We start from the raw sequence: 10,724 nt of genomic DNA, 5'->3' as shown, positions 1-10,724 counted from the left end.
TTGTAAATAGTTCAAGTTCATTTAGAAAGAAGCAAGGAATATTTAACAAGGCTTGAGAAATAAATTAATAAAATCACAGTTCATATCAAAGAAAAAAAATAATTTCAGAATTGGACAGGTTAAACTTACAGTGGTGTAAGTCATTTTTCTAAAAAGAAAGACTTAGACATAGAAACCAGATCTTGATAATTCAATTTGTTAAACAGAAGACGTACGTTACAATGGAGTAAGTCACTTTTAAAAAATAAACACTTAGACACAGAGAGCAGTTCTAGAAAAGTCAATCTGTTAATAGAAGACAAAAGTTACAGTAGTGTAAGTCTCTTCTATAAAATGGAAGACTTAGACACAGAAACCAGGTCTAGATAAGCCAATCTATTACCAGATGACGTAAGTTACAGTGGTGTAAGTCACTTTCTTTTATATAAAAAAAGAAGAAATATTTAGACACAGAAACCAGATCAAGATAAGTCAATCTGATAACAGAATATGTAAGTAACAGTGGTTTAAGGGACTTTTCTAGAAAGAAATACTTAGACACAGAAACCAGATCTAAATAAGTCAGTCTGTTAACAGACGACGTAAATTACGGTGGTGTAAGTCACTTTTCTAGAAAGAAAAACTTAGATACAGAAACCAGATCTAGATAAACCAATCTATTAACAGAAGACGTAAGTTACATTGGTGTAAGGCACCTTTTTTTAAAATATAAAAATAGAGGAAATACTTAGACACAAAAACCAGATCTAGATAAGTCAATCTGTTAACAGAATATGTAAGTTACAGTGGTGTACGTCACTTTTCTAGAAAGAAAGACTTAGACACAGAAACAAGGTCTAAATAAGTCAGTTTGTTAACTCAAAACGTAAGTTACGGTGGTGCAAGTCATTTTTCTATAAAGGAAAACTTAGATACAGAAACCAGATCTAGATAAGTCAATCTGTTAACAGAATATGTAAGTTACAATGGTGTACGTCACTTTTCTAGAAAGAAAGACTTAGGCACAGAAACAAGGTCTAAATAAGTCAATCTGTTAACAGAATATGTAAGTTACAGTGGTGTAAGTCAGTATAAAAGAAAACAAGACTTTGACACAGAAACAAGGTCTAAATAAGTCAGTTTGTTAACAGAAGACGTAAGTTTCGGTGGTGTAAGTCATTTTTCTATAAAGGAAAACTTAGATACAGAAACCAGATCTAGATAAGTGAATCTGTTAACAGAATATGTAAGTTACAGTGGTGTAAGTCACTTTTCTAAAAATAAAGACTTATACAGAAACCAGATCTCGAAGAAGTCATTTTGTTCTCGAAGAAGAACAGAAAATGTAACGTAAGTCAAAGCTTCATTTTAATAGATGGCAGATTTGACCACATGGCAGAGAAAGTTCTAGTGATAAAGGAAACACCTATTTTGTTTATCAGAAAAGAGATGCAAGTCAAATGAAGAAATGAGACACATACCACTATAACTTTGACCCGTCCAATTAATCATTGGGATAAAAAAAACAAAGGTGCCATATTTACTCAACAACTTTGAGCTTCTCTTTGTTAATATGCTTATTTGGCCGTTCTGAATAGAACATAACCTGCGAATAGTGTAAGGACGCATGAGAAATAAAAAAAAAAAATACATATAGAACAATCTCATTTCATAAAGAAAGTCAAATTTAGTAACACGTTGGACCACTTTCGGTATGACCCTTGTGTGTAATTTACAAAAGACCGGTAACAATAATTTTCTGGCAGAAGACGGAATAATCAGTCACTCTTCAAAGATGTTTCCGTTTATATTATTTCTTGATTCACATAACTCCAATCTGCTCATCTGAAGTTCCATTGGGTAACTGCACTGTGGGATGACTAGTATAGCTATCCTGTGTTTCGTAACATGTAACTCGAAATTCTGGTATTTCGTTTGGGGTTGTTCTCTGCAACAGTAAACAAAAATTGAGTATTATTACATAACAATTCAAATACTTCACTATACAATAGTAATATGATAAGAAAATTTTAAAAAATTATACCATTCACGGAATTTTAAGGCTTCATAATAATGGAATACTTCAGCCTCGTTATTTCATCTGTCTACAATGTAAACAAGAAAAAAGATCTGTTGCCAGGAAACAAGTTTTATAAAGGGAAAAATGAACAAAACGAACCTTATAAAGGAAAAATGAACACAGAGTTATATACGATATCAGACATCAAGGAATAATATTTTTAGTTTAACAACAACTATTGATAAAATTGATCTGAATTTCTTTCGAAAACAGTAGGAGAGACCACTAATCCTGGAGTTGGCTAGATTTTACTTGACTTTCTTCTTGTAACACGTTTGGTTGATTTGCAATATCAGTTTCCGCTAGAACATTCACGTGCATGCTAATCTAATAAGATTCGAACTGACATCAACTAGGTGACCTCAGTAATCAGCCGGCGAATCAAATTAGGCTAGTGTTATCTGTGGAAATTTTCGATGGTTAATTGATGTTTATGAACAGGAGGCGTAAAGCGATGATCAGTGAGCGTGTTTTCGTCATGTGTTTTAGTTTGTCAGAATTTTAACAAGTTTAACTCTCTCTAAAACAATGACGTTCCAATAGTATAAAACAGATAGTTCAATTTTCTGTACATCGAGTGGGTTAAGCTAAATCTTACGAACTTCAATATTGTATTATCGTTCTTCATCAATCCTGTAGTAATCATAAGGAGTATATATAGGGTGTTTCAAAACAACGCCGACAACGTTTGGGAGGTGATTCCTGACACCAAGATAAGACAAAAAGTATAGACCAACCAGGGTGCACAAATGCTTCCTTTCGGAGTTATAGACTGCCGAAAACGTGAAAAAATGAACTTTAAAGGTTCATAGCTCCGAAACCATGGAACCTACCGTAATCGGATCCAAACTTCATTTAGAAACTAATATGTGTCCTATTCAAAAATCCATGTTTCAGAATCCTAAGGCACTCACGCAACAATCTTTATAGGAGTTTGGCTACGGGCATATAATTTGAAGTATTCACCAACTACCTCTATAAAAATGGTTGCGGAAGTTCCGCAGGATTCTGAAACATGGATATTTAGATAGCGCACATGTTAGTTCCTAAGTGAAGTCTTCACCCGACTACGGTAGGTCCTATAGTTTTGGAGTTATGGACCTTCAAAGTTCATTTTTTCATGTTTTCGAAAGCTTGTAACTCCGAAAGGAAGCATTTGTGCACCCAGGTTGGTCTATACTTTTTGTCTTATCTTGATGTCAGGAATAATCTCCCAAACGTTGTTGATGTTGTTTTGAAACACCCTATACATATCGTACTTAGCCTACAATGGTGGTAGATCTTTAGCTGCTTAGTACACATGTCAAATAATTCCCTGCGAAGCTATTGGCTGTCGAAGTAGAGGTTTAGCCTTAATCAAATTTTCGCGTTAAAAACCGCTAATTGCTATTTAGAACAATAATTAGGAAAAACATATGACACAAACCTATTAAACGCTAATTAAACATTAAGTAAATGCAGTGAATAATTATGTAATCAAGATTTACTTAAATCAATACAAGTTTTTCTTTTAATTTAAATACTTTCTATTCATAATGTTACTTAAATTACTTTCATCTGCTCACATGCTTGAAGATTATTTTCCATACACAAGTTAAAACAAAATGGTTAGCGACCCTTCATGCATGTACTGAAATTAAAACACATCTAAAGGAATTTTACCGGAAGTACATTTTTTAAATAGTATTAACAATGTTGCTTTAAATTTAAAATCTTACAAATTTCTTTTGGTAGAAATTTCTAGATTGTCATAGTCTTTAAAAATAATCATCTGACACAAAAACATGATAACAGTTAGTTTGAAATTACAGGTAGAAAAATACAATCCAAAATCATTTTGTTATTTGATACGTTCTTTCTGATATCCAAGGTGCATCAGGTATATAAAAAATACATTATAGGTGACAGTATCATGCATTACAATTCTTTCTTTTGCAGGTAAACATGAAGAACCTAGGCTAACCCACGACATGAAGAAGCATAGTCCCACTATCTCCTTGGTTGCAGGCTACTCCGATTCAGATATCTTTGAGTTCCTGAATGCCCCCCAGTCATTCCTCTTAATAGTTTGGAGAGAACTGAGTGTTTCCAGGAGTAAAGTGGCCCCCGTTTCCCAGAGAAAACGAGATTGTCGGAGCTCGATATTATCAAGACGCCGGAATTCGTCCGTTGTATACAACCTGCCATCGATCACAGTCCTTGGAAGTCCATGTGGCATATTCCAGAGGGCTGCAAATTGACGAGGCCACTATCTGACATGTGGTTCATGAGAACCTTCGTTACAAGTCAGTCGTATGTGACGCGGAAAGCACAAGAGCAAACCTAATGATCAAAGCCAAGCTTCTCATTAACAAGATGAAACATCCGGAGAAGCCCAGAATGCTCTGACTTTTTCTTCGAGGAGAAAAACTTTGTCCAATTCCAGAAGGTGAACAGGAATAATGATCAGTGGCTGTGTAAAAGCATGAGGAGGTTGCGACACTCATGCACAACAAATTTCCAGCCTCAATGATGGTTCTGAGAGTCGTGAGCAGTGAAGATAGCGTGATGCCTCAACATTTCTTTCGTCAAGGTACCAGTCATCGCCATTGTTACACCGAGGTGTTGAACACGGTTGTGAAAAGCTGGATTATTACTTTAACGCGTGGCAAAACCATACATTTTTCAGTATGACTCCTCTCCGTTCTCACACTCCATACACCCAAGAAGGCTGTCCAACAATTTTTTATGATCCTGTCGTTCCTAACATATTGTCTAAGCTCCCAAGATGTTAACCCAATGAACAGTATTGTATGGGGCATGGTTGAGAGAACAATAAGCATTCACACAACAACACTGCAGCTCTGTTATTGTGGGAGACGGCAGTTTCATTAAACAATGTCATCCACTATAGATGTGATCACCTGCCAGCACATTGAAAGGTAGTAAACACTTTCTCTAGTGGCTGTCTCTAGTGGCTGTTCTTTATTCCCTGATGATATAATTTGGTTTTCAAATACCTGCCTTACCCTGTAAATCGACTGATTTTTTAAATATATTTTTAAACGTTATTGTCTGAGGTCACTGCATGATACTTATACCAAATAACACAAGGAGAAAGAGCAATAGCGTCTGTGTTCATTCGCATAGAGATCACAATTTTTCCTTTAATTTCGGCCCAAAATTGACATGTTCTTATGAACACACCCAGAATTGAAGACAGCATTCCATATGACAAATTGGAAAGAAAATGTGAATAATCTTAATTTAATAGTTTATTGGGAGTCGAAAACAATATTTAGAGTTATACGGAAAACGTTTTAAATCTAATATTCCATAAGAACCAAGTACATACGCTGAAATCTATTTCGGGGGTGAGAAGCCCAAAGGTTTCCGGAAAGATTCAGAAAAGTCGGGATTTCGGACGGAGGGATCCGGACCCTCCAGGACCCAGTCCCTACGTACATTCCTGATAAGGACAATTAAGAATTTAAAGAAAAAACAATGTAAAACTGTTTATTACCTGAATTGAGACTTTACTGCTACTGAAGAGCAAAGGGAAGCTCTGTGGCGGCTCGTTCTTGGGCGATTCTTTCAGATGAGGAGAGCTAACTCGTGTGTTGGGTTCTGATGACCCTATTAACCAATACGTTGTTACTCGGCCTTTACCTTTTAGTTCTACTTCACCTCGAAGTTCCAATTGAAAAGTACCAAATCTTTGCAAAATGGCCTGAGTGGTCTCACTAACATGGATCTTCAATGCTGAGAGGAAAGAGGAAAAAAAATTAAATAGACAACTTCAATCGTTTATTTACATATGTTCCACGTACTCCGAATGATCTTGTGTCATTTAATTTGATTTGTTGGTTTTTGAGCTTACTGTAGTGAAACATATCCAGCAAATATTACAATTATCAAAATTCTTTATCCAAGAGAATATACTATACATATCATAATGTACTCGATATTATATTAGGAAGAAACATGACATACTATATATATATATATATATATATATATATATATATATATATGCCACAAATCAGTCAAATTGAAGAGGCATATGTTAAAACTTTGCCAAAGAGAAATTGAATATTAAGAAATAGTTTTATTTTAGATTTGTTTATGCTTCATTAGCAAAATAAACTCTCTCCTTACTAAACCAAATAAAGCATCAAAAAGTGCACACATTACCTTCTCATTATTGATTTAATTTGTTTCTGAGAAAAATTTTAAAATTTACTCCTTGAATTTGGCCAAATTATTGTGAATATTGCTGCTGGGTTTCAAAAAGTTGAGAAAGAAAAATGCTACTATGTGCTGCTCACTTGGAGATCCTCTATATCTACCTTAATTCACCTTAGTTTATTCATCATACCATGAATGAGATTAACGCTTAATCTATTTTTGCACTACACGTTACTGTAAGAACAACTATTTACCACCAGGTGTCCCGTTATTTATTCAGTATTTTTTTGTTATGATTGAATCAATTAGAATAAGTTAAATTTTCCAAACAAAATTGTATTAGTAATTTTAATTTTTAGGCAAACAAAGAAAAGATGTTTGATTTTTAGTAAATTTACTTCTTAAGAAAGAAAAGATATTTGATTGTTAGTAAATTTAATTCTTTAACAGAGAAAGAAGTTTTGATTGTTAGTTAATGTAATTCTAAGACAACGAAAAAATGAGTTTTAATTTATAGAAAATTTAATTCTAAGACAAAAAACGAAAAAATATTTTATTGTTCCTAAACTTAATTGTTAACCGAAGAAAGAAAATATATTTGGTTCTAAGTAATTTTTGATTGAGAAAAGATTTAATTGTTAGTAAATTTAATTCTTAGGCAAAGAGAGAAGTTTTGATGGTTAGTAAATTTAATTCTTAATCAAAGTATGAAAAGATATTTGATTGTTAGTAAATTTAATTCTTAACCAAAGAGAGAAAATATATTGATTGTTAGTAAATTTAATTCTTAAGATCTCACTGTTCCATCAGTGAGAGGACCAAATGGATGCAGTCGCAATGACGTTAGTGCCATGGGAAAAAGAGAAGGCACTTGTTTGGGATTTCACCTGTGCGGATACGTATACTCCCTCAAATGTGGCAGATACATCGACTCGAGCAGGACTCGTAGCAGCACGAAGAGAGGCCGACAAACGAAATAAATATATCAATCTATTGGACAAATATTGGTTTGTTACAATAGCAATTGAATCAAGTGGTACATGGGGACAAGAAGGGCTAAATTTCATCAATGATGTTGGCCAACGCATATCGCTCAAATCAGGAGATACCCGACTAAGAGCATTCCGAATACAACGGATTAGTATAGCCATTCAACGGGGGAATGTGTCAGTTATTTTAGGAATTTTGCCAACAGCCAAAGAATTAGAAGAGATCTTCCTTTTGTAGGTGGTTCATAAACTCATATTATGTTATATGAATTTGTAATAAAATACTTTGTTTCTGTGTAGAAAAAAATAAGAAAATTATTTTTTGTTAGTAACCGATTTAACAATTGAAAAAGAAAATAAATGTAATGATAATCAATTCTTAAGTAAAGAAAAAAAACGATTTTTGATTACTGTAGTAATTTTAATTCTTAAGTAATAAAAGAAAAGAATTTGACTGTTAGTAATTTTAATTCTTAACCAAAGAGAGAAAAGATATTTGATTGTTAGTAAATTTAATTCTTAAGGAAAGAAAAAAAACGGTTTTTGATTACTGTAGTAATTTTAATTCTTAAGCAATGAAAGAAAAGAATTTGACTCTTAGTAATTTAAATTCTTAGTTAAAGAATGAAAAGAGTTTTGGCTATTAGTGAATTTTATTTTTAGTCAAAGATCGAAAAGTTTTGATCGTTAGTAAATCTAATTCTTAATCGAAATATGAAAAGATATTTGATTGTTAGTAAATTTAATTCTTAAAGAAAGAAAGAAAAGATTTGATTGCTATAGTAATTTTAATTCTTAAGAATGAAAGAAAATATATTTGATTGTTAGTAATTTTAATTCTTAACCAAAGAAAGAAAATATATTTGATTGTTAGTAAATTTAATTCTTAAGGAAAGCAAGAAACGATTTTTGAGTAACTGTAGTAACTTTAATTCTTAAGCAACGAAAGAAAAGAATTTGACTCTTAGTAATTTAAATTCTTAGGTAAAGAATGAAAAGAGTTTTGGCTATTAGTGAATTGTATTTTTAGTCAAAGAACGAAAAGTTTTGATCGTTAGTAAATCTAATTCTTAATCGAAATATGAAAAGATATTTGATTGTTAGTAAATTTAATTCTTAAGGAAAGAAAGAAAATATATTTGAGTAATTTTAATTTTTAACCAAAGAGAGAAAAGATACTTGATTGTTAGTAAATTTAATTCTTAAGGAAAGAAAGAAACGATTTTTGATTACTGTAATAATTTTAATTCTTAAGAATGAAATAAAATATATTTGATTGTTAATAATTGTAATTCTTAACCACAGAGAGAAAAGACATTTGATTTTTAGTAAATTTAATCCTTAAGGAAAGCAAGAAACGATTTTTGAGTAACTGTAGTAACTTTAATTCTTAAGCAACGAAAGAAAAGAATTTGACTCTTAGTAATTTAAATTCTTAGGTAAAGAATGAAAAGAGTTTTGGCTATTAGTGAATTTTATTTTTAGTCAAAGAACGAAAAGTTTTGATCGTTAGTAAATCTAATTCTTAATCGAAATATGAAAAGATATTTGATTGTTAGTAAATTTAATTCTTAAGGAAAGAAAGAAAACATATTTGATTGCTATAGTAATTTTAATTCTTAAGAAATTAAAGAAAAGAGGTTTGATTGTTAATAATTTTAATTCTTAGACAAAGAACGAAAAAACGTTTTGATTGTTAGTAAATTTAATTCTTAAGGAAAGAAAGAAACGAGTTTTGATTACTGTAGTAATTTTAATTCTTAAGCGATGAAAGAAAAGGATTTGACTCTTAGTAATTTAAATTCTTAGGTAAAGAATGAAAAGAGTTTTGGCTATTAGTGAATTTTACTTTTAGTCGAAGAACGAAAAGTTTTGATCGTTAGTAAATCTAATTCTTAATCGAAATATGAAAGGATATTTGATTGTTAGTAAATTTAATTCTTAACTAAAGAAAGAAAAGATTTGATTGCTATAGTAATTTTAATTCTTAAGAATGAAAGAAAAGATATTTGATTGTTAGTAAATTTAATTCTTAAGGAAAGAAAGAAACGATTTTTGATTGCTATAGTAATTTTAATTCTTAAGAATGAAATAAAAGATATTTGATTGTTAATAATTTTAATTCTTCACCAAAGAGAGAAAAGATTTGATTTTTAGTAAATTTAATTCTTAAGGAAAGAAAGAAACGATTTTTGATTGCTATAGTAATTTTAATTCTTAAGAATGAAATAAAAGATATTTGATTGTTAATAATTTTAATTCTTCACCAAAGAGAGAAAAGATTTGATTTTTAGTAAATTTAATTCTTAAGGAAAGAAAGAAACGATTTTTGATTGCTATAGTAATTTTAATTCTTAAGAATGAAATAAAAGATATTTGATTGTTAATAATTTTAATTCTTCACCAAAGAGAGAAAAGATTTGATTTTTAGTAAATTTAATTCTTAAGGAAAGAAAGAAACGATTTTTGATTGCTATAGTAATTTTAATTCTTAAGAATGAAATAAAAGATATTTGATTGTTAATAATTTTAATTCTTAACCACAGAGAGAAAAGATTTGATTTTTAGTAAATTTAATTCTTAAGGAAAGAAAGAAACGATTTTTGATTGCTATAGTAATTTTAATTCTTAAGAATGAAATAAAATATATTTGATTGTTAATAATTTTAATTCTTAACCAAAGAGAGAAAAGATATTTGATTGTTAGTAAATTTAATTCTTAAGGAAAGAAAGAAAATATATTTGAGTAATTTTAATTCTTAACCAAAGAGAGAAAAGATATTTGATTGTTAGTAAATTTAATTCTTAAGAAAGAAAGAAACGATTTTTGAGTAACTGTAGTAACTTTAATTCTTAAGCAATGAAAGAAAAGAATTTGACTCTTAGTAATTTAAATTCTTAGGTAAAGAATGAAAAGAGTTTTGGCTATTAGTGAATTTTATTTTTAGTCAAAGAACGAAAAGTTTTGATCGTTAGTAAATCTAATTCTTAATCGAAATATGAAAAGATATTTGATTGTTAGTAAATTTAATTCTTAAAGAAAGAAAGAAAATATATTTGAGTAATTTTAATTTTTAACCAAAGAGAGAAAAGATACTTGATTGTTAGTAAATTTAATTCTTAAGGAAAGAAAAAAAGATGGTTTTTGATTACTGTAGTAATTTTAATTCTTAAGCAATGAAAGAAAAGAATTTGACTCTTAGTAATTTCAATTCTTAGTTAAAGAATGAAAAGAGTTTTGGCTATTAGTGAATTTTATTTTTAGTCAAAGATCGAAAAGTTTTGATCGTTAGTAAATCTAATTCTTAATGAAAATATAAAAATATATTTGATTGTGAGTAAATTTAATTCTTAAGGAAAGAAAGAAAACATATTTGATTGCTATAGTAATTTTAATTCTTAAGAAATTAAAGAAAAGAGGTTTGATTGTTAATAATTTTAATTCTTAGACAAAGAACGAAAAAACGTTTTGATTGTTAGTAAATTTAATTCTTAAGGAAAGAAAGAAA

At 30.2% G+C, this 10,724-nt stretch overlaps 1 protein-coding gene across 1 annotated transcript in view; it reads right to left on the bottom strand.

The window, feature by feature from the left end:
- Positions 1 to 1,268: 1,268 nt before the first annotated feature.
- The window catches only part of LOC145672492 (atrial natriuretic peptide receptor 1), a 177,352-nt gene continuing 167,896 nt past the window's right edge, over positions 1,269 to 10,724 (bottom strand). Inside the window, exons 19-20 of the mRNA XM_081741655.1 lie at positions 5,562 to 5,800; positions 1,269 to 1,927 (exon numbers count right to left, since the gene is read on the bottom strand). Coding sequence (XP_081597781.1) covers positions 1,802 to 1,927; positions 5,562 to 5,800 — 365 coding nt within the window. The 3' untranslated portion in view covers positions 1,269 to 1,801. The remainder of the gene's footprint in view (positions 1,928 to 5,561; positions 5,801 to 10,724) is intronic.

The sequence above is a fragment of the Thermobia domestica genome, chromosome 16, assembly GCF_964235325.1.
Source record: "Thermobia domestica chromosome 16, izTheDome1.hap1.1, whole genome shotgun sequence".
NCBI lineage: Eukaryota > Metazoa > Arthropoda > Insecta > Zygentoma > Lepismatidae > Thermobia > Thermobia domestica.
Note: the sequence above shows the minus strand (reverse complement) of the source record. Positions and strands in the feature narration are given on the sequence as shown.